The 22,919-nt window shown below is 52.4% G+C and overlaps 8 protein-coding genes across 8 annotated transcripts; 3 read left to right on the forward strand and 5 right to left on the reverse strand.

Annotated features, from left to right (window-relative positions):
• Nucleotides 1-982: 982 nt before the first annotated feature.
• On the reverse strand, nt 983-2,201 carry PG997_005029 (uncharacterized protein; the record flags this gene model as incomplete). Its single annotated transcript, XM_066809344.1, has 2 exons — nt 983-1,363; nt 1,431-2,201. The coding sequence occupies 2 exons, from the start codon at nt 2,199-2,201 to the stop codon at nt 983-985; spliced, it is 1,152 nt and encodes a 383-aa protein (XP_066672962.1).
• A 1,040-nt stretch (nt 2,202-3,241) lies between these two features.
• Nucleotides 3,242-4,807, forward strand: PG997_005030 (Zinc finger CCCH domain-containing protein; the record flags this gene model as incomplete). Its single annotated transcript, XM_066809345.1, has 6 exons — nt 3,242-3,872; nt 3,930-4,041; nt 4,089-4,144; nt 4,197-4,207; nt 4,297-4,566; nt 4,628-4,807. The coding sequence occupies 6 exons, from the start codon at nt 3,242-3,244 to the stop codon at nt 4,805-4,807; spliced, it is 1,260 nt and encodes a 419-aa protein (XP_066672963.1).
• Nucleotides 4,808-5,879: 1,072 nt separating this feature from the next.
• Nucleotides 5,880-7,974, reverse strand: PG997_005031 (uncharacterized protein; the record flags this gene model as incomplete). Its single annotated transcript, XM_066809346.1, has 5 exons — nt 5,880-6,752; nt 6,820-7,125; nt 7,291-7,609; nt 7,680-7,810; nt 7,900-7,974. 5 exons carry the CDS (start codon nt 7,972-7,974, stop codon nt 5,880-5,882), a joined length of 1,704 nt encoding a protein of 567 aa, XP_066672964.1.
• Nucleotides 7,975-8,874: 900 nt separating this feature from the next.
• Nucleotides 8,875-10,617, reverse strand: PG997_005032 (uncharacterized protein; the record flags this gene model as incomplete). Its single annotated transcript, XM_066809347.1, has 3 exons — nt 8,875-9,861; nt 9,926-10,184; nt 10,607-10,617. The coding sequence occupies 3 exons, from the start codon at nt 10,615-10,617 to the stop codon at nt 8,875-8,877; spliced, it is 1,257 nt and encodes a 418-aa protein (XP_066672965.1).
• A 1,218-nt stretch (nt 10,618-11,835) lies between these two features.
• PG997_005033 (uncharacterized protein) lies at nt 11,836-13,004 on the forward strand (the record flags this gene model as incomplete). The annotated part of the gene is made up of 3 exons (XM_066809348.1): nt 11,836-12,238; nt 12,297-12,408; nt 12,461-13,004. Coding segments are annotated over 3 exons (1,059 nt in total), but the record flags the coding sequence as incomplete, so codon positions are not given.
• Nucleotides 13,005-14,462: 1,458 nt separating this feature from the next.
• Nucleotides 14,463-16,004, reverse strand: PG997_005034 (uncharacterized protein; the record flags this gene model as incomplete). Its single annotated transcript, XM_066809349.1, has 4 exons — nt 14,463-14,777; nt 15,650-15,720; nt 15,786-15,810; nt 15,966-16,004. The coding sequence occupies 4 exons, from the start codon at nt 16,002-16,004 to the stop codon at nt 14,463-14,465; spliced, it is 450 nt and encodes a 149-aa protein (XP_066672967.1).
• Nucleotides 16,005-16,568: 564 nt separating this feature from the next.
• PG997_005035 (uncharacterized protein) lies at nt 16,569-17,959 on the reverse strand (the record flags this gene model as incomplete). The annotated part of the gene is made up of 3 exons (XM_066809350.1): nt 16,569-17,753; nt 17,808-17,867; nt 17,921-17,959. The coding sequence occupies 3 exons, from the start codon at nt 17,957-17,959 to the stop codon at nt 16,569-16,571; spliced, it is 1,284 nt and encodes a 427-aa protein (XP_066672968.1).
• Nucleotides 17,960-18,636: 677 nt separating this feature from the next.
• On the forward strand, nt 18,637-20,281 carry PG997_005036 (uncharacterized protein; the record flags this gene model as incomplete). The annotated part of the gene is made up of 2 exons (XM_066809351.1): nt 18,637-19,135; nt 19,188-20,281. The coding sequence occupies 2 exons, from the start codon at nt 18,637-18,639 to the stop codon at nt 20,279-20,281; spliced, it is 1,593 nt and encodes a 530-aa protein (XP_066672969.1).
• Nucleotides 20,282-22,919: the final 2,638 nt, after the last annotated feature.

The following is a 22,919-nucleotide window of genomic DNA, read 5'->3' on the forward strand; positions in this document are numbered from 1 at the left end:
ACTTGCTGCTATGAGGTTTGCTAAGAAATGACTTGATAACTCCCACCTATTCAGAATTGTCGTACTCGTGGGCCATGTGGCCTGTCACCTGTAACCGCGGGACTCCCCTAAGACAGCCTTTCCCAGCTCACAGGGACTGGGGTTGTTCGCTCTTCATACACCATCCCAAGCCACCAGGAGTCCATTACTACGACCTGCCGGCCGACCACTGATCTTCGGCCATTACTCTTCTTCCCTTGCCGCCTCCTTCCCTGCATTGTTGGGGATTAGGTTACATCAGAATGGCCATCACTAGCCGACGGAGAACCATAAAGCAAGTGAAAGCAGCTGTCCCACCCTCTCCTGGCATGCCGCCGAGGGCGTTTCTGCCGTGTCTTACAACGGTGAGCTCGCGACGCCGTCTGCGGACAACCAACCGGCTATTGTTATCCACGTTCCGTATGGCGTGGGCGTAACGTGTACGCTCCTCGCTACCGAAATCCCATTGCTCTCGAATGGACGGCTTGCAAAGCTCCGTCCCACGTTAGTGGCCGTCCGCTCGCCTCTCGGACGACTCTCAAGTAGACTCAATATTTCCTCGGCGGTATACATACGACTGGACGTGGTCCAGGAAGCCCGGCTGCCAGGCCGGTTTTGCTTGGGTTGTTAGCAAAAACGACACGCGGACTTTCAGGAGAGTATCCTCGACGCGCAGGGTGTAGAAAGTACATAACCCCAACGATTCTCACATGCACATGGAATCTGGGCCCTCGAGAACCCTGCTGGTTCTGTGTAATTTGTTATGCAGACTTGCACCAAATATTGCCCCAAGTTGGTGGCATTGCATGCTTAGGGTATCTTTCTGCTATTCCTATATCTACAAACCCCGATCCGAGGTGCCACTTCCAAAACGCCGTAACCCCTGTTTGCAGCAAGCAAACAGAGCAAAACAAATACTGTCTCAATACATGTACCCAAATTTACCGAAGCGACGAATACTTTCCTATGAGATCGCTGGTACGTCTTCCATCTGAATGTTCTCGTCGTCGTCGTCCCCGTCCATATCGGACTCATCGCCACCCAAGTCGCCAGGCGCAGCACCTGATTGAGCCACGTCGCCACTGATCGCCACGATACTCTTGTAGACGTCGGTGAGCTCCCAATGGTTTGCGAAAGGGCCGCTCTTGTGCAGTGTGGCAACACCTTCGAGGTTCTCGCGCAACCAAGCCTCGGGTTGGTTGAGCTGTTGCTTGAATGCCTTCATAGTCCAGTAACGCCACTTCCTGAAGCAAGCAGTAAGTGCATCCATGAGCGAGGCCTTGTCCAAGCGGGCAGCTCTCTCCGGTGCTGCTTTCCTGGCCTTCTCCTTGCTCTTGGCGGTTTGCTGTATCCTATAGTTAGCATCCTTCTCGAACCGTGTGGGGAAAGAAAAGCCATATGGAAATACTCACGATGAAGCCCGGTCCTCTTCCGCCAGCCGGCGCTGCGCCGGCATTGAGGATGTTCTTCGTCATGGCCCTGGTTCCTGACATTCCCGACATCATGCTGGTTGTGGCCTTGGGCTTCAGAGCGTCGCTCGCCCGCATGGCTAGGATGTGGCGCGTCTCCGGTGTGTCGGCAGGCTGGCAATTCAGCTCGTACTTGAATCTGCCGGCGAGGACTGTTTTCTTGGGGATGGCCTTTCGGTAGTATGGCTGGTATCGCTTGCGCCCTCCTTCCGGCTTGTTGTTGCTGTTATCTTTGTTGGCATTATCCCGTTGCCTGTTCCGTAGATGGTGGGGAATGTTGCTGTTGGCGCCCTGCGACTTGGACTTGAAGCCAGGTAGGTCTTGCTCGGTGAACAAGAAGGTGTTGAGTAGGTTGTTGTCGCGCATCTCGAAATTGTACTCCTTGGGTATGGTCTGATGGGCGGGATTTTGCACGTCGAGCAGCATGGCCATGCGCTCGCGCTTCTCGCCGTTTTTGTCGGTTTCGATCCAGCGTCTGACTCTTCCAACCTCGACCTCCTCTTCCTCCTTCAACTGGGCCCATTGGTCGTAGAGGTACTTGGGCACGTGGGTAAGAAAGAGATTGGCACTGGGGTCGTTTGGCGAAGTTGAGTTGTAGAATTCGAGGTCGCCGGCATCTTCGTAGAGTTCGTCGTCCGACATGACAGCAGGCGAGACGGGTGCATCTTCAGGCTCGGGCTTGACGCCTGGCTCGGGCTTGACGGAGGAAGCCATGGTAAATAATAATTATGCAATCGGAAACACTTGGAAGAGTGTCAACGTCTACTGCAGAGCTCGAGCCTGGGTCCTCGACGGCAACGAAGAAAAGAAGTCGGTGTGGCTACCGTGGTAAAGAAAATAAAATAAAGACGTCGCAATGGTCGAAGGGAGCACCGACTGCAGGCAGGAATGATGTAGCTGAGCTGAGCTTAGCAGTCGATAGGCGAGCCAGTGGAATCACTAGAATCACTGGAATCAAGGTAGCTGCAACCGTACTAGCCTCGACCGCTGATTGGACTAAAACGACAGCCATGGCATTATGTAAGCGTTGGTGCCCACTAAAATCACGTGGTACTGAGGTACGCGCCTTACCTAATGTTGAAGGTACCAATTATCAATGCAAGTCTCCATACCAAACCTACCTCGTCTCGACTTTGCCTCCGATCTTCAACTTCACCACTCAACGCAACGTTCTGCTTCTCCGATAGAGCAAGTCTTCTTCGTGTTGATTTATTTCTGCCTGCAGATTAATCCTGTCTGCCGATCATCCTTTCGCTTTTGGGGAAGCCCCTAGGAACTTTGCTCTGTGGCGATACAAAAGAAAGCGATTTCTTTGTCACCCCGCCACTATCCGTTCAAAGAATCCGACGGTCACCACCACCAATCTGGACAAAAAGGTAAGACCACCTGTGTCAAGGAGAAGGTCCTTTCGAGTCACCGCAGACTTTGGCAGCGAGCAGCACATTTACTGCGACTGCTGCGTGGCGCAACAAGCGAACTAGAAGAAGGCATCATCTGGACCTAAGATCCCTGTCTGTTCCCGTCTACCTGCGCTGCCAATTGGTGCATGAGCTTTTGTAAAAGCCGTGTGTGGTGGTGGAAATCCCAGGAATCGACGACCTGATCTCCTCCATAAATTCAATCTCAACCTCCCATGCCGAAGACATTCTACGCCATCTCCTCGAACCATCTACCCTAAACCATTTCCTGCACCTGCATTCTTCCCCGCATCATCACACATCTAGGTCTGAAATATCCAGTTTCCAGTAGCCAACATGTCGACGGCCGAAGAACAAGAGCTCATGGCTCAAATCAGCAGTCTTGCTGGCCGCATCAATCGCCACAAGGCACAGCAGACCGGCCATTCAGGACATCCCAACCGTGAGTCATCTGTAACCCAAGAACGCCGACGTCATGATGCTAATTCCATCCAACAAGATGCGACGCATCCAACCCGAGGCGCTTTTCGAGTTGCTCCGTATCCTCATGGCAATTACCGAGGCGGTCGCGGAGGACGTGCACCTGCTTACCGGAATAAAACTCTGGTTCTTAATGGACAAGCTCGACCTGTCGCTACTTCTGACGACTCGACCCCGACACCGACCACCCCGAATGGTTCGTCATGGGTCACCAAGACCGATCGCCATTTGCAGTTGATCAACACCAACGTCTTCGAGAAGGAATCCCAGAACCGCGCCAATGCTATCGAACAGACCCAACGCAACAAGCAGCTTCAAAAGAACCATGTCGAGAAAGCTCGTCTCATGAACTATTTGGGCAAGGAATCTATGACCAGCGTTACCCCCACCTCCAATACAGCTGCGACCCCCTCGAGCTACGAGGTCACTGTAGACGGCATCCGCTTCCATGTCACCAGACAGGGCAGTAAGCTTGTCCGTGCTACTGGTAGGTTATGGCAACTGCATGCAATCTTGGCCAGGCCTTGCGCTGAAAACACGATAGGCGATCAAAACCCTCCCTCGGCAACCCCGAGAGTAACAACTATTGGCGGGGTCAAATTCTTCCGTACCAAAAATGGCAATCTCATACGACACGGCGTTGCCAAAGCCCAGCGGTATGTCTTCCCGCTCGGTTTTGAGCGTATATTAACATTTTCGACAGATTGGCTTGTGGTGTCAAGAAGGTTGACGAGCTATGCAAAACCTTCTCATGGACCGGTATTTTCTCTTCCAACAAATTTATCAAACTGCCGACTTGCAGCGTTTGCAGGCTGTGCTGTGGTAAGCACCCCAAAGGGCACAAACTAACTCAGTCTCTTAGGTTCTTGTGCGAAGGGCCCCGATGTCGATATGTTCACGACCCCTCCAAGGTGGCCATCTGCCGCGACTGGTTATTGAAGGGCCAATGCCAGAAGGGCGATGCCTGTGACCTTTCCCACGATATTGCCGAAGAGCGCGTACCTCTTTGTATGCATTTTGCCAACGGAAACTGCAGGAACGAGAAATGTTCCTACCTCCATGTTGAGCACTCCCAAACTGACCTAGTCTGCCGTGCTTTCGGCTTCTGTGGCTGGTGTGACAAGGGAGCTAGCTGTGCTGAGCGCCACGTTTTCGAATGTCCTGATTTCAGTAACACTGGCGTTTGTAAGACGAAGGGCTGTAAGCATCTTCACCGGGAGCGGGCAAGTATGCTCCCGCAAGGCCGGCAACAAAGATAACGCGGCCCAAGAGGGGGAAATTAGTGACTTGTCGAGTGACGACGATGATGACGGCGCTAGCAACGACCTAGACTCCGACGAAGTAGAAGAGTTCATTGGAAAAGACGATGAGGTCCAGGACCTGGACTTTGCTGCCCAGAAGGACTTCATCGGCTTTGCATGACCTTCGTCTACTAACCACCCATTTAGGAAATGATGCGACACATCGACGGGCTAGCACCCGCCTTCGAACGCAGCCCTCCAGATCAAAACATGCCATCGTGCGTTGTTTGCCGCGTATCCCGTTGCGTTAGTTTGGATGGAGTTTAAGGAGATCGTGCTTTACAACGGCTGTTTGGGCGTATTAAAAGTAAAGCTGTATTCGTTCAGCAACTTTCGTGATACCCCCTCCTAGGAGATTCGATTCTTTTCGGTTGCCAGCGTTCTAGCGAAGATGAGAACCGGACTGGCAATGTAGAAGAAGAAAAAGCAAAAAGTACATATGGTGCAGCAAGACAGTTAATAGAGAAATAACCTGAACAACTTAAGTCTGATTACATGTGTCTTATTCTATACCGGATATATATACGAAGCCCACTATTCCACCTTGGTTGAATGCTTTTTCGAGTCAACAGGGGACAGGTCCTTTACAGGACATTGTCAAAGCAAGTTACGCTGCGAAGGTTTGCTGTTGGTCATACAAAGACCATATGGTTATTGGAAGGGCTAGATGCCCTGTATTTGGAGGGTACAGGTTGATAATGGCTTGTTACCAGGTAGGCGTGTTGATTCTTCAACTCTGTAAACACTGCATATGCAGCACCGACACCAGCAGCGACATTATCTAGCCTGCCATCCACTCGGTCGGCTCTTTACTCGATCCTTGTCATAGGTTGTCCCGGGAAGAGAGCGACAGGACTTGTGGCTACCCATCGTCTGCGGCGTGTGCATGCATGCCGGATGACAGGGTAGAATTATGTATCCTCATGAACCAACCGCCAGTCGATTGAGCAGAGTTGTTGCTCTCACTCACTCTGATTTGACGACTTTCTCGACTCCTTCGGCGACAGAGCACTTAGCTCTAGCAACCGGGGGTCCAGTTCATTCAGGGGTCCCGTGCTCAACCTTCTCCCGACCCGAACAGTCTGTCCCAAGCCAGCCGCGGCGTAGTTCGACGTGGTGGTCGTGGGTGAAGGGGTCGGGTTGGGAGTGCGGTAGGTGGCAGAAGATGGAAGCGTAATGGCCGAGCGCGTCCTCTATCCGCTTCCACTCGCACCACTCGCGTTCTCGCCTGCATTTACACCTACACCCACACCCACGCCGCTGCTGCCGCTCCCACCGAGCACGAAGGGACCCACCACCGCGTTCCGATTCCGCGACCGGAAGTTTTGGTTCGACGTGGTGCGGTGGTAGTACGGATCCCGATCCTCGCCGTTGTGGTCCAGGAGGCCGCTCTCGGCGCCCATGGCGGCGGCGGTGGTAGCACTCGCCTTGCGCCGGAGCCCGCCCGCCTTGAGGGAGCGCGCGCGCTGGTACGAGCGCTCAATCTCGTACTCGACGGCGCAGCGGATCTTGAGGGCGCAGACGGCCGGCCAGACGGAGCGCTCGCCGCGGAGGATCCAGTAGTCGAGCGTCTCGCGCGTGGGTGTCTCGAGGAGGCGGAAGAAGTCGCCAAAGGTGACCTTGGGGACCAACGTCATGCTGGCGCTGGGCACCTCCTCGTCCACGAGGAACCGGCGGATGCTGGCCGGGAGGAGGCGCAGCGTGTCGAGCTGGCGCAGGCGGTGGCGGATCTCGAGGCCGACCATGCGGATGATGTGGCCAGCGGCTTGGTTACGCTTGTGGCGAGCCGTGAAGAGAGAGGGGCCGTGCATGTCGGACTCGAGAAAGGGAATCAGGTAGGGGCGCGCCTGCGAGACGATGAAATGGTTCACGTTGAACAGCTGGGCGATGCGCGACAACGGCGACTTATGGTCTTTGTCCGAAGCACTAGTCCAGTGGCGGAAGGTATCGGCCGGCGCCCATGGCACGATGTTGCCGTGGACGTCTTTGCAGAGTACAGTTGTAGCCCTGCTTCCGTAGAGCGAAGGTGTCGAAGCATTAGAGGCTACGGCGGCAGTCCAGATCAACTAATACGGGGTTGTGTGAGCCAATGTGCCAGTGGGGAACAAGGCGAATTATAAAAGGGTGACCTACCACATTGGGAGCGGTAATGTAGTTGAGTAGAGTAGGCACTCCGCCCTGGCTCTCAGTAGCCACTGTGATGTTAAGGACTCGTTTGCTGCGGTTGTACGCTTCTTCAAATGTCAGATCGCCAACATTGTCCTTGACACAATCCTCGAGAACTTTTACGTCAAGGAAATAACCCTCCCTCCAGAACCTCTTGATCCGTCGTATCAAAGTCTCCGCGGTCTCCCAACCGTAACCCACTTCGGATTTCCCCTTCGTGTGATGTTCCTGGTGAGAATGCGCCTCGAAGGCCGAGAGGTTGATACCCTCCCCCTAAGCACATCTGGTAGTTCGTCTTCGGTATGTATAGCGACGAGACTCGCAATAAGAGCACCGGTCGCAGTGCCAGTAATGATACGCGGTAGAAGTCCACGCAGGAAAAGCGCCTTCACCACGCCCAGGTGACACAGGCCGAAAATCGCTCCACCCCTGCAGCACCAGGGTGGTGCGGCCGAACGCCTGTCGCGTGTCATGCAGGAAGTCCAGCTTGCGTTGTGTCCCTAGGTCGGTGCTGTGGTTGATGTCTTCGATAGAGCCTGCTACTTGTGCGATATACTCTTCGATCAGGTATTTGGTGCCCGCAAAGGACCGGTTGAACAGCCGTGGGTGTGTGATGTTCCCAAGATTGCGCACCAAGCCGGACTGCACCAGATCGAGTTGCGCCTGCAGATCCGCCTCCTCACGAGCCGTGATGATGGTGTCGAGGCGCTGGTTTATCAAGCCCCAGTCATAGGAGCGCGATGATGGGTCGTTGCGCCTGGTATGGGGGATTGGACGGTCAGCAAGTGTGTAAGGTGCTCGGTTAGGGGAGCTCGTGGAGTGCACACCATAGGTTCAGTTCCTTGATGTTATCAAGCTGAAGCGCCGCAAGCTCCCACTGTTCGAAGTCCAATGCATGCCGCAGCTCGTCCAGCCACTCATCGACGGGATTTTTTGCCCTCCACCAACCGCCAAGTTTCTATAGCAGTCTTGTGTCAGCGTCTTTCCTTTATAGTACCTATATTAGGTAAATGGATGGAATTGCATTGTCATGGTGGACTCGCGTACTTTGAACCAGAACAGAATCACTTCGACGAATAATGCACAGACAGCCCATACAAAACCAAAGAGGGAAGTTGCCATGATGGCGGTAGCGAAACCCTCCCCCAGGGCATTCGATTGATGAGATGAGGAGGGTGTTCGATATGCGCTGGCCAGAGAAGAAAATATAGCTTCGTACGTTGCTAAAAAGGTAATGGAGAGAACGAGCTAGAGTCCGGGCCCGGGTGACGCCATCGTTTTGTGCCAGCGTCGGGGGTACTCGCAGTGGTTCGTTCGGCAAGAGCGTGTGAGATTGTCTCATTCCAGCCCGAACATCAAATTGCACAACGTATCACACAGTCGAAGGCCGTGGTTGCGCCGCGCCGGATCAGCGACAGCTCAGGTGGTCCTACCAGACGGAAGCTAAATTTAAGAGGTACGATATACTCAATAGGCGATTGTCCAAGAGCAGCCGTTGCACGTTGTAACCATTGAGTTCTTGATGCTTAAAAAGTGTAGCGTGCGAGGGCCGGTTCGATGTTAATAAGTGTGTTCCGTTGGCATGTGAAAGCAGGTTAACCTTAGGTACTGTGCTTGTTGGGGATGGACGGTAGGTAGGTAGTTTGTACATGTACGGAGCCTCTCCACCGCCCTGCGCCCAAATAGGCGACTGATCCTTGCAAGCCATGCACCACCACCACCCAATACTTACACTGCCTAATAAGCATTGGCTGTATCCGTGCTGCTTGCCCACCCGCATCCGCTTCGGTCGACTCTATTTAACGGATATGCTGGTCAACTGGCCGGCCGTATGGGACCGAAATGCTTGGCTGAGACCTCTCTCTATGAATTCACTATCCGGGCTTTGCCATGTAGCCAACCCATGTGGTCGGTCTGTAAGGGCAGTGATTTAGAACGGCTACCGCATGACGATTCTCAATAGTATACAGAAATGGTGTTATTATATCGTTCCGGAACGCATCCCTTGCTCCTTCCGCAAGATCACTCGCTGTCATCGTCTACTATCTGGCGTCTACGGCTTCGGTCCGCAGCAGGGGCTGCGCCGACCTCATCGGGGTCCGCATCCGCGTCAGCATCATCATCCTCCACAGTCCGTTGCCGCTTGCGTCGTGGGGCTTCTTCTTCCTCTTCGTCGTCGTCGAGCAGGTCATCCACGTCTTCCTCGATGTCGCTCGCGCCTTCATCGTCGCTGGGCGCGATGAAGTCGTCTTCGCGGTCGTATTCGTCACCGCGACCGCGGCCGGCCGGAAGATCATCATCCGAGTCATACTCAGGCTTTCGCCTCTTAGCCCGCGAGGCTCCTGGCTGTCCCCGCTTGCGACCGCTGGCCCCTGGTCTGCGACCGCCCTCGAGGTCGCCAATCGACAGCCCTGCACTTCGGTAACCCCCAGTGCGAGTCTCGAGTTTGGCAGCTGCGTTCTCACGTCGGCGCTGCGCCTTCATCCGCTCCTTCTCGGCCATCTCCGCTTCTTTGCGCTGCAGCTCGGGATCTTTGGTGGCGGTGAAGATTTTGTCGGCTCCTTGGGCTTTGCCGCGAGCTACTTCGGCCATTCGGCTGGCGAACACGGCCAGGGCGTCGTCTTGCATGTTTCTGTTGGGCTGAACCGTATACTGCTCCGTTACATGTCCTACTGTCAGGAATAGGTTACTAGATACCAGGGCCGAAGCTCCGTAATAATGCGCATCCTGTCGTTCCTGGTAGGGCTTGTCCAGAGCAGGGGCCATCTGCTTCTTCGTGATTTCGTAATGTTCCGAACCAACTGAAAGGGTCATGGACCCATCGCTCCATCTGTAAATGACGGCATTGCTCTTCATTTTGCCGGTAGAGGCATCTCTCTGGTGTCTGATCTTGACCTTGGGGTTCTCGCTCTTGGCGTTGTCTAGCTCATCTTGAGTGACCTCGAATGTGTCTGGGTCGTAGGTTTCGGCCGCGACTCGGAGGAAGCTGGGAACTTTGAGAGATTGCAACTAGTGGATTCGTCAGTGGGCAAATTCATGGGCTTCTCCCAAGCTTGAAGTGCTGTCAACTTACTGTTCCGTCTTTACTTCGTGGCGTGCGATGCCGATACATTGGCGTCGTCATTATTAGGCGGTTTCGCACTTGCTCTGGCTGCGCGTCCATATCCACATCGGCATCCTCCCGTCCGCTCTGCTCATCAGCTTCCTCGTCCGAGGCAAGGTCTTTCTCGCTCACGACGCGACCGTTGCCAGCCTCCGACTGGAGGTCGTCATCGAGATCTCCATCGCCGAAAAGGTCGTCGCCGCCTTCGTCGGCAAGATCGAGGGGTCTTCTACGTCAGACATGATGGCGTTTGTGACGCACAACAGAAGCGCGCTTGGGGACCGCGAGAAGAGAAGCGTAGGGTATGAAGCTGCTCAACTTCGTAAATGAGAGGTGCAAAAGTCCTGGCCAAGACTGCTTGCTGTTTAAAGTTGAAAAACTGCGATTGATCAGTCGTGCTAGATCAACACGCGAAAAAAAAAAAATTCAGGTGTTGTAATCAATGGGGAGAGCTTCCAGATGGATGGATCTGCAACGCGAGGCTGAGGCTGGCTGGTGCTGGAGGGCGGTCGTGAAATGGGTTAGCAGCTACCTAACCAAAAGCACCACCTGCACCTGGCATTCAATTGCAGCAAGTACCTACCTGAGGTACCTACTGGAAGGATACAGACTACCTACAGCAGGTACAGCCCGTCTTATCGATAAGCGTACAGCGTACCCATGTCCAGAATTCCCCGGCTCAAGCTCCTCCCTCATCTCCTTCACGGAGTCGACCAAAACCTGACACTGAGGCTCTACAGGCCCGTGCACTGGGCGATCTGTCTCGGAGCAGTCTAGCGCCGCCGTCCCTTTGCACCTCCTTTCTGTGCCCTTGGGCGGTTTGAACCAACTCGAGGATCATCGGGCTCACAATATCAGGAACCCTCTCACCCCTCCATCCGCCTCCTAAGATTCCTCCAATCTCTCCTAGATCTGGCCCTCATCTTCTGGGCGTCGCACTGATCTGTCCGGTCACACGCAAGACGCTGCACCCCCCGTAACGCCGACCTCCGGGCTGCTATCCTGCCTTGGTCTCTGTCTCTGTCTCTCCGCTCATTACCGCGCCGCCCTTCTGGTCCTCGCGAGCGAAAATGTCGAACCTCTTTTCTGGGATGTAAGTAGTACAAATGTTTCATAGTCTTTTCATATCCGAGGCCATTGCCTGGCCAGTCGGCTCAGGTGCATGGTGGCCTCCCACCGGCCTATCCTGTATTTTATGCCGTTTCCGCTTCTTGGTCCCCTAGTGCGAAGTGGGGGATGGGCTGCTTGCCTGCTTCAAGTGAGGCGAGGGCGAGGCAATGGATGCTCGTTGTGTCGCCGGGTCGCTTTCCATCCTCCGTTCCAGTGCCCATATTTCCCTGCTGGCATGCCGTCCAGCCTCTAAGACTGGTTCCGCTACTCGATCAGCGTTACTTGACACCATACCCGCCCGTCCTATTGACGGCCCCCTTGGGTCCAGCAGCTTCCAGGGTCGCTCCCATCACGTGAGCACCGGGGGTGAACCACCCAGCAACCAGCAGTGGGGGAGAGTCAGTGCTTGTCTCCCAGAATCCGAATCCCTTTTAATATCACAAGCGTTTCTCATCCAGCCCGAGTTTTGTTGACTGGCGATACCTCTGGACTTGCTTCTGGACAAGTCACCGTTGTCACCGGACTCCATTACCCCTCAGTTGCTTCTCCATATCGAACCCATTCTTACGACGCCACCTCATTGGCGCCAACAGGCTGCCAGAGTCAAAATCGTACAAGGGGCATAGGCTAGACTAGGTCGTCAGCTGCCTTTTTTCCCCTTCTTCTTCTTCTGCTGCTCCAAGGTGTTGTTATAGCAACACTCCATCGCAAGTACGTCAAGTGACAAGGCTACCAACTTGCTACGTGCTTTCGACAGGCCACTTCGGTAGCAACGCCCAAGTCACCATACTGACATTCTCGCCTCAGTAACGCCCGCTTCAGGGGGGACTTCGAAGGCTCCATCAGGTTCAGGTCAGAAGAGCTCCGTTTCCAGCAACAGCGGTCAACCCATCTCTCCCGTCACCACTCCTCAAAGCAGCCAGTCTTCCACCAGTCTAGCACCCAAGATTCCTCCACTCCAAAGCTCACCGTCCTTAGCAATGGGCATGGATGACAGTACAGTGGGCTCCAACGGCGCGGGTGGCGATGATGTCTTGAGCGCATACCATCTGCCTCGCCCTCTGCCCTTGTGGCTGAATCCCGGTTACGCGAAGCACATTGTCAAAGGCAACTTTATGACACTGAGTGCACGCCCCAAGACCGTCGACCAAGGAGAATGGATTGCTCACCAAGGTAAGTCTTTCTGACGCTTGACTGATTCGAAGAGCCCGTTACCAACAACCCGATATAGTCGTCGAGCACTACAGAAATCTCTGGAATTTCGTGCGAGTTATCCATGAGAAGGAGGAAGACGGTAACACTATTTGCAATGCTAAGACATGCCCTCGGATGTCTGCCGGCGCGTATGTCATGATGAACTCCCCTGAACTATACTCCAGTTGCTGATGTTCGTAGAAACCATTCATTTACTTGGCTCAACAAGGAGCGGGAGCCCGTTGAGCTCCCTGCCTATGAGTATATCACGCTTATGCAGCGCTGGATCTCGGGGAAAATCGATGATACCAACATCTTCCCCACGGATGTCAGCGGCGTCTCCTTTGCACACAACCCCTCCATCACTACTACGCCACTATCACAGCTGACCAACCCTGGTGAACGGGATTGGGTTGGCAAGCGAAGTGGCTTCCCGGAAAACTTCGTCGATGTCTGCCAGACTATCTTTAGACAGATGTTCCGGGTTTATGCTCACCTCTACTGGGCTCACTTCATTGATCCCTTCTATCACCTCAACCTCGAGAAGCAGCTCAACAGCTGTTTCTCTCACTTTGTCCTGACAGCTTGCGCTCTTGATATGCTTAAGCCGCAGGAGTTGGAGCCTATGCAGCCCATGATCGACTTGTGGGCGGCTAACGGGACATTCCCTGCCGGGTCCAAGGCTTACGAGTACGCCAACCACAGGGCTGGCGATCGCTTGATGCAGCTAGGCAATGCGTCTTGAGTCTTTTCATGAGACCCGTTGAATAAAAACGACATTTTCAAGATAAAACATCGCATGTCTGGATATTTGGATCGCTTTAAGTTGAGGGGCAAGGTGAAGAAGATCTGGTGCTTGCAAAGCAACGTGCTCAAAGAAAGGCATAAAGATTTACTTTAGATTCTTGCTCCTGACCGCAGCTGCCATACTTTTTGTACGACGTGCGCAGTCCCCTCGACCGGCCTCCTGTTTTTTGGAGCAAAGAACCAGGCAAACAAGTTCGCAATTTGCTCTAATGCTCATTGCAAAGATGCTACGATCGTTCGCAAATTGATCTCTCTTCTTCCCGGATGAATAGAAGCAGGGCGCACGACTAGACAGATAGATGCTCAAAATAATACTGAGATGAAAATCAAGCTACTTGATCCCATTTCGAGGACTATTTGTGCTCTGTATGCCGTGACAATTCACGATCTGGATACCGGTTACCACTCACAATACTTACTCAATCTCAAAGACATCACAACCGAAAAGCACCTACCTGTCGAAGATTGAGAGTATGCGTTATACATTTCTTTGGAGCTTATATCTTTGTGGTGAGGTACAGCGAATTCACGTCTCGGCGAGTAGATCATTTGAATTCTCAATCAGAGGTACAGCTTTCCTTTTGATAAGTGATGTGGTCTTCGCAATTTGCATTCAGGTCCTCAGATTATCATATTCTTCTAGTCTTAACGATAAGCACCCCATGAGGCTCCCCAGTCTCCCTGATGGCCAATGGCAGGTGAGACGAGTTGGACTAGGCGTCGATATCGCAAATGATCTTTACTTGCCACGGCTACTATATGGTGCCAGGTGGCTCTGAAATTTCCAAAGCCGACATTGAACTCCAAAGCTTCCTTTAAACCCAGCCAATCTTTGAGTGTATCAGAGACCCCGCAACACCGAACGAGAGCCGTTGTACCTGCATAGAACATCCACCCCAGATCTTCCACTGTACAGCACCCATTTGCTCTTTCAAAGATGGGATGCGAGTACAAGTGTCTGCTGCAGGAGTCCATGCCAATTCAATCGCAAACCGCCTTCTACAGCACAAGCTGTGCCGACTCATGGTCCTTGTCGAGCACATGTGTCCAGCAATGAGCGCGCTTTGAATAAGGTTATGCAAATCGGCCATGCAAATCGGCCACGTATGCGTCATCCAGAGGCCGGCGTCTGTGTCCAGAAACTAGACAGTTCTTTAATGAGGCCGGTGGGCAGCTTTTGGAGCATGAGGTCTTTTGGTTGGCCTCAAGTACAACCGCTGCAGAACAAATGCAATCGCGTGACAAGTGTTCGCCATGCAGCCAAACCAGGAACCGTATGAGGAATGCAAAAGATCGACGAAAATCAAAGCATTGACACAATATGGACCACGAGAGACGTTGATTGCCAGGAAATAAATAATATTGATAGGGTATGATCCGGCAAACTCGGTGATAGTCACCCAGAACTAACAGGAGGAATGATAGCCACCTCGTCGCCTTCTTCTATGGTCACTTGGTCGGAATCGTCGTCCTTTTTGGGTATGTCGACATAATTCAGGTTCACAGTCACAAGGCAGGAGTCGAGAATCTTGGCGTTGATGCCTGGGTGCTTCTCTTCCAAGGTCTCGAAAAGTTTACGCAGAGGGAGGGGTGCCGGCAAAGATTCGCTCTCCATGGAAGTGAAGGAGCTTGCACTGGCAAAGTAGAGAACATTGAAATGTCCCATTGGCGGTTTTGGAACCATATCGAATACAAGAGCAGGGACAGGTGACTAGACTTTGGAACAGTTAGCTTGAGTCCCAATATTTGTGTATCAATAAAAGTGGTGTTGGAGGGGTTGTTTGTCAGAGATCTTGGTGATAAAATATTACATCAGGTAGTCAGGTAATACATGCTATTTTTATGCATCATAACAACGGTGAAGAGATGAAGAGGGGATTGTTTGACTTACCAATTGTTGTCCAGAGCTGTTTGATGGTTGGAGTGAAGTGAAGTTGAAGTTGAGTGAAAGAATTTGGGACAGAAAAAGTTCTTTTCAAGCTCGGCCGGAGATCCGCAAACACGTGACACACAAGATTGCACCGATTTGCTGTGACTTATCGTGATTTTTTGATATGGCAACCTAGGAATGACCCATTGCGATACCGTAGCTCACTCGAGCCTGCCATTGCTGGACCCAGCCCGTCCTTGCACATGCAACAAATCGAGAAGTGTGGCGTTTCACGTAATCGTCGGATTCGTCGCGTGAATGTTGTCTGATTTTTGTCTTCAGAATGCCCCTAGAGCCAGATGACGCCCTACCAAAAGTGATGCGCAAAAATGCAGTACCATACTGCAATGATGGGACAGACTTTTCCGAAGCCTAATAGAACAGATCCTTCTCAGACGCCCATTGTCCCCAACCACCGATTTTCCTTGCTTATCGGAGTCTGCGAGCCTCACGCTCGGATTCGAGCAGGCACAGGATGTCGTTCTCACGAACTACAGAGTCATTTGGTCAGTATCGCTCTCGCTTGGTACTTTTGGTGCGCAGTTCGAGATCTGCTCGTAGGAATGTTCATACCGGGTCCCTTGACCTAGAAGGAGAAAGACAAGTTAGTCAGGCGCTCAGAAGAAATACCAGGTATAACAAAGGGTACATACGTTACGGATAATGCTTCGGGTCTGGTCGTCCATGAACTCAACACGGACCTGGGTGACACCACCACGAGAACCTATTGCGTTTTAGTAATTCCGATCGTTCACGCCGTTTCAATTTTCTGCGGGGTTCGATTCGTACCGGTACGGCCGAGGACTCGGGTCACCTAAATGAAAGAGGCCATCGTTAGCAAGATTCCGTGGTTTCGGTGGTGGTTGAATGCGACGGTTTGGGCAGGTCCAAAATTCCATCTAGTTGTGTGTGCGATGGTGCGGATTTTCGCAGTTTCGATGTGCGGTCGAGGACAGAATGGGCGCTTACCTTGACGAGCTTGACGGGTTGCTTGGAAGAGGCATCCATTTTTGCGATTTGGACAGCAGGTCTGTTCTGAGTCTAGGAGGATCGGTGGGATATGGATGTCGTCGACGAGGAGTGTAGTCGTGGAATTATGTCAAAGTCGGTAGTATGGTATGGAGGGACTTCACTGACCGGGGTCGCACTTGGGAAAGGGTAATTTTTCGCCCACCAAAAAATTTACTGCCAATTGGAAATACCAAATCCAGCAGCCCCACCTTTCTGAATGTCAGCCAGCTGGAGGGCACTTGCACCTAAAGTATCCTAGCTAAGGTTAGTCATCGGCAAGGTAGAAGGTTCACTAGCCATCAATTGATTCCATCATTGATGGATTGGATGCTATCAGGTATCAACAAGAGATCCATCAGTCGAATTGATCCAGCATTCAAATGCAACCTTTCTTGCTTCAGAATACCTACTGGACATGCAATGCAAAAAGAGGACATTGTGATCACATTCTTCTTGTCGGCGTCGTGAAATGGATTAATTTATAATTCGGTCAAAGTTGAGGGTATCAGGCATTCATTCTCTGTATCAGCTTCAATGCAGCCAGGCCGAAAAGCCAACCAATTACGACGATAACTTGGCCATCTTCGCTTCTAGATCCTTCACCCAGCCCTCCACCACCTTCATGTTAGACTCCATAGCGCCATCGCCTTCCCGCATAGCACCCTCAATCTTCTCAAGCCCACTTCTCCATTGCTGGATTTCCGAGGCCATTTCGCCCTGCGAGGTCTCAATACGCTCAAGTGTTTCGCTTGCCACCGCGGCGTCCGCGTGAATGGCACGGAGTGACCGCAGTCTATCTAAAAGAGGCGGCAGTAGCGGGCTGAGGCTCTCGATTGTAGGCAGGGTGCCGTACAGTGCATTGACTTTGGCCGTCTGCTCCGAGCTGTCGGATTCCAAGGGCTCAGCAGGACCACCTCCTGGGGACACAAGTGCTTCTTGAGCATCCTTTGCTGCTCTTCTATTCTTGGCCAGTTGCTCAGCATCCAATGCAAGGGTTCGGACCCGTCTGCTGATGCTATCGAGAGAAGTAGTCGACGCCTCTGACAATGTGAAGATCTGCTTCTGCAGTGTATCCAGAGTCGGCATTATAGCACGCGGCATGCGACTGTCTTCGGCGTCAGGCAAAGCAGACGAAGCAATGCCAATGGCCTTCTCTAGGAGAACGAGACGTCGATCAAAGTCCGCCGCCTTGGCCAGCGCATGGCTTTGCTCGTAGTCGGGCGCGTAAGTAATGGTGTAAGTAGCTCCGTTGGCGCTGGACATGGCTTCCGAAGCCGTCTCCGCTGGTTTTGTTGTTGCGGGCACAGCCGTTGGAGTGGTTCTTTTCGTAGGCGCCGTAGACATCTCATCCAAAGCTCGGCTTAGAGAAGCCAAGTCTTCCTCTTGTACGCCCCCATCGCCACTCGATTGCTCCTGCTGCTGTTTGCTGTACTCTTCTTTGGCTTCCTCAATTTCGCGCTTGAGCCGCGCGAGCTTTCGTTCCAGGTCTTCGCTCTCGTCTTCGTCGCTCAGATCGCCAATCTGCTGTGTGCCATCTTCAAGGACCTTCTGGCGGCGGCTGGAGATTTTGTAGGATTTCCGTTTGGTGTTCAGGCGGTCTGAGAAGTCCACGTCGCGGGCATCGACTCGTGCGGGCAAGAATCGTGACCGGGCTTGATCTATGCGAAGGCGCGAGCGAGAGATGCCGTCTGTATCGTCATCATCGTCGTCAAACTCCTCGTCGGAATGGGAGCGTCCTGTAGTTGTCTAAGATGATTTAGAATAAAGCAATGACGTGTTGATATTTCTGCCGCAACCTACCGGGACAGTAGAATTGTCGTCTGTGAGCTCTGGCGTTTCGTAAATGTCCGGAGCAGTGTCCTGAAGCTCGTCAGTCGCTTGATTCAGGGGCGAGGCGAATGTTGCTAACTCACTAGATCCGGAAGGGCAGAGTATTTGCGATTGAGGGCCATTGCGATATATCGGCACCAACTTGTGTATTTGTTCGAACCCAAATGCAATACGTAGAGGCAGATGGCATGTATGCGCTACCGCAGTGTGAGTGAGAGGTAGCTTGTCTTTCGCTTGGCTGCTTCTAATTCAGTGTGTTGATGTTGGCGTTGGCGATGACTAGCAAACGCCAGGAACTCAATGTCGGGTTGCAGGGATGATGATTGGGGGTTGTCAGAGCACGGAGTTTCCCGCTAGAGGCCCTGTCGCGTCGCGCGCTGCACTTGCAGTGCCAGTACCGATAAACCTCCCGCTTATATCATCTGTAAGTACATACTTTGCATGCACTACAACATATCAATCAGATTGTTTGGACCTGACTGGGCCCCGGCCAATACCTGCACAGTGGAATATATGGTATTGGACTTCCCAATCCATCATTGATACCAATTTCCAAGGAGTCTGTGGTGTTGAATTGGTCAATTGCGTACCTTCCTCCGATATCTGGACTTCTCCCTCTTCATCGGTCCTTCCTCCCAACTTGAATCTCACATGTCCTTCGCCCACATTTTTCCAACTATCTTGCATTGATCACTGCACGCTTTAACTGCCAGAGCTGATTTCCGATTGTCTGGATGAGTTCATCTTGATGGATTAGTGCTGTGATTTCGGACTTCTCTTCATCTCGGTGGTCGCTACGATGAGCCGACGAGTCGGACTTACTAGGGAAGTCGAGGGTTCTTTACTCTCGACTTTCAATGGAAAGCCAGAACCCAAGGTGGAGGACGCGGAAGACATAGAAGATATAACTGCCCCGCCACTATCCAGCGATGATGAGTCGGAAGCGGCGCCGAAGGTTAAGTGCCAAGGTTCGGATTCAGACGACAGCCCGCCGAGGAAGAATGAAATGAAAAAGACCAACTTTCAAGAGAGGAAGCGAAGTCGATCCTCTGAGCCTGGCGTGCAAAGAAACGTACGGGCTAGAACCGCTGCATCTGCAACACGCGGGGCCAGAGGGAGGGCACACATCCGGGCACCGAAACTTGCCGGGCGCCCAAGAACATCCACAGAAAAGACTGAGGGGAAGCACTTCGAAGACCAGTCTGGCTTTGTGAAGAATTCCAAACCCAATAAGACATTTGGGAAAAGCTCTCGACGGTCGTCGCAGAACTCGGCGCCAAACTCGTCTGCACCGCAAGGTCTGTTGCATGGGTTGCCTCTTAAAGCACGATATAACTAACGCCATAATAGAATCGTCTAAAAGGGCCGAGTTTCAAAGGCCTAGCCTTTCCGAATCTCCCAGTGCCTCCCCTGAGAAGGCAGTTCCATCAAGGCCCAAGTTGATTACGCACACCATAGAGTCTCCATCTTCGAGTCCTGACAAAGCTTCCTCCAAACACAAGCCAAAGCAGCGACCTTCTTTTAGAAAGCCACCCGTGGCTGATGACTCCGATGGAATCAATTCGGACTCGGATGATGGGATGACGCCAAAGGGCCGCAATGAGGACAACACCTCCAAAGTCGAAGCAGAGAAGCTTCGAAAACGGCCTGCGTTCAAGGTCCCCCAACTTGACGGACTTGACTCGATAGCTGATACAATGGAAGGAACCGAAGTTCTCAGTACTCAGCGGCTAGGTTTCATGGACGATGGATTATTAGATGAGGGGCTGAAGTCGGAACTTAGTAGCGACGATGATTTACTTGGAAACATCGATCGACAACAGCCTTCACTCATCGCGCATTGCCCAATGTGTGGCCAGACAGTGGACTCCAAGCTACTGAAAAGATACACCAACCGTGGCAGGATGACCATTAGGCAGCAAACCACATTCTGTCTGTCACATAAGCGCAGAGAGGCCGAGGAAACCCGGAAGACCAACAAATACCCCGAAGTCGATTGGGGTGGGCTTGAAGCTCGCTTCACGGAACACAAGGATTTCATTAAAGGTGTTTTGGAGGGCAAGAGGTCATCACACTTCGCTTCTCTACTTAGCAACAAGGTTGAAACCGGGAAGGATAGGACGTTGCTCAAGACTGATGAGAGCCTTACGCCAGGATACTACGGACCGCGGGGGCTGCGGCTAATGACGGATTTCATCTTGCACTCTTTCTCGGACACTGTACGGAAACGCGCGATCGAGGATCACTTGGTCGCTGCTAGAACATACACGGGATACGTACAGTCTGTCCTCGTTCCAGAGTTGGCAGTCCGCTTGATTATGGAAGATATGGATGTCGACGAAGAAGACGCGAGAAAGATCATGCAAGAGAGTAGCGGCTTGGGCGATGTTCTGCACGAGGAAACCAAAGACGTCGTTGTCAGGGGCAGCGATGACGAAGACTGAATGATACCACTCAGGCCATACGATACTTGCCCTCTAGAGCGTGGCAAGTTTGCTTAGTAGAACTGCATCCGTTATATAGGAAGCATTCCATTTGCTATCCTAGAGTTGTGGAGCGTCTTTGTCTGGTGGCGCAGTCGGCCGATATAGTATACATACGTTGAAGTCAACATACATCCATTACATAGCCAAATTAGGAACCTAGCTTCTAGAGAGGTAAGTTTGTAGTCTGACAACAATATAAAGCTCCGAGTTGAGTTCCACTTTCTGACGAGGAACCTGGCCTTGACAATGGCATTTAAGACGTAAACAAACTGTGGGAAGCATTTCTAGTTCCGAAGGCCATGCCTGCCTAGTGTTTGAACGTCGGTCGACCAACTGTTCCGCATTGCCAGAGCCTGCTGGCCGAGTTCTGGAGCATCGGCGCCATCGTCGGATCCCCAAACAATATTTGCACGCACATCGAACACACTCTGCAGCAGATAGGCGCCGGCTTGCCCCGTATAGGGAAAAACATCGTTTCAACTCTTCTCGTGGCCATAGACAAGCACAGATCACATACCTTTGGTCCGGGGCATAGTTTTGTTACCGTCACTAGGTCGGCTTATGCTCATCTGTGTGTAACTGGAAGTGGATGCAATCTTGCAGTGATGGCTTGGCAGGACGGGTAGCCGCCGTGCCGAACGGGCCTCGAGTTCTTGTTGAGGTTAAAGCTCTATCAATATGAGAATTTGGCAGTTCACATAGTACATATGCCAGCATCTCCTTAACCTTTAGGACGGGGACTAGCGAGGCAGACTGCGGCGGCGAAATGGAGCCGCCAGTAGACATTTTGGTTTCCTGTCAATCAAGCACCGATCGTTGGGATGGAACAACAACACCATCCTATGTTTTTGTCGGATTATGGGGCCGAATTCGAGGTGAGAAAAAGAAAAAGAAAGTTTCTTTTCGCCAAAGAAATATCAGGCACAATGCTTTGTTCCAAGCTACCAAGGTATTGCCAGTGTATTGGCACGGTTTTGCTGACCCAGATGCCGGTTCTAATGCATGTGTAGCTCATGAATCTGGTTGTTGATGACGCACAGGTCGATCCTATTTGATGTCCAAATCCAATGTAACGCTTAAATCCTGGGTGCGCGATGGGGGATCGGCAATGGCCCCAGCATGGACCAACTCATGCGTGACCGCGCCGGCGATTTGTATGAGTCGAAAACCCGCGACCCCATGAGCAGTGTAAGTGAGAAATGTAGAGTCTGCATGTATGTATGCAAGGAGACAGGAATAGGGAGGAAAAGGAAGCACGGGGCAAAACCAAGCCGTCTACAAACGAAGCTTCCTCGATGACTCCCGATATGATCGATTGGATAGATCGATGAGACCTTGGACATCGCATTACTGGTAGTGGTGTGTAAGACAGCACATGTATCCATCCAGTAGCAGTGTCGTTTGGTCCGATGTCATATAGAATACAGAATATGCAGATGTGATGTGGCTTACATAGGTACGTGATACGGACCACCGGAATCTTGGAGGTTGGAGGTTGCCCTATTCGGATACCGAGAAGCGGGAGCGCCTTTTGTGTGCGGGATGTGCCCGCATGGCATGCAGCGCAAGCGTGGACGGCCAGAAGGGAGGAGCAGCAGCGATTGGCACCGGGGCAAGGGCTTTCTCGCTGCCAACACATCACATCACGTCTGAGAATAACTAGCACGAGACGGCATCTTCAGCCAGTCAGTGCCATGTGTGGCTGCCATCTCTCGTCTTTTACCTTTCTATGGTCGTGTCTACTGATTCGGGTTCGCTCTTAGCTATTCCTTCTTTGTTTGTATTGTTTATAACAGAACGATTCAGGCCAAACCCAGGTTGTCGGTATCCCAAGCTGTTTAGTGGTTGGGTATACGACACGACGTATACCTAGCCGGTAGCTATGTAGCTCGATAGTACCTCCCGCCTATACGCCTATATCGAGGGAAATAAATAAATATGCAGCCCGAGGAAGGCAAGCACGTGTACTTGAAGAGGTATACACAGCTGGATTTCGTGCAGAATGCCCAGCGCATGTTGAATACTGCTAGAGCATCTGACAGCTCACAGCAATTTAGGCCATGGCATGGCCTTGTCGCGTCGTGACAGGCTTCCAGACTCGTCAGCAAGACCCAGCCTAGGTAGACTCTTGCGCCACGCAGGCTAGGCACTTTCTGCATCAAGGGGCCGTGGTGTCCGTACTCTGAAGATTCTACGTTCTAAGCTGCTGTTGTCGGCGACCAATTTGAACAGATCGCATTGTGGTTTTAATTGCCCTCGGATGTATGGTACACTACGGAGTATTGGAGGTGCTACTGTACGATTTGTGTCCACCATCCATCAAACCACTGAGGGACCCCTCAAGCTGGGTTCCAGAGTGGAGGTCATTTCTGCGGGTTCTGCGGGAGTAAGACCCGGCAGCTAAGAGGGCAAGGACACCGGACTGGCCCATGCTCGATTTGTCTCGAGATGCAAATGTTGTTATGTGTGTCTCGTCTCGCGGCCCGCCAAGCCTCGTGGGGTACCGATCAATCGATGGCAGCCAGCATCAGTTGATGGACGACACAGCCAGCCCTGGCAAGACAAGACGGGCAACGCGTCAACATCCGTAGTCAAC

This window comes from Apiospora hydei (genome assembly GCF_038363865.1).
Source record: "Apiospora hydei strain CBS 114990 chromosome Unknown utg000004l_segment0_segment0, whole genome shotgun sequence".
Taxonomy (NCBI): domain Eukaryota; kingdom Fungi; phylum Ascomycota; class Sordariomycetes; order Amphisphaeriales; family Apiosporaceae; genus Apiospora; species Apiospora hydei.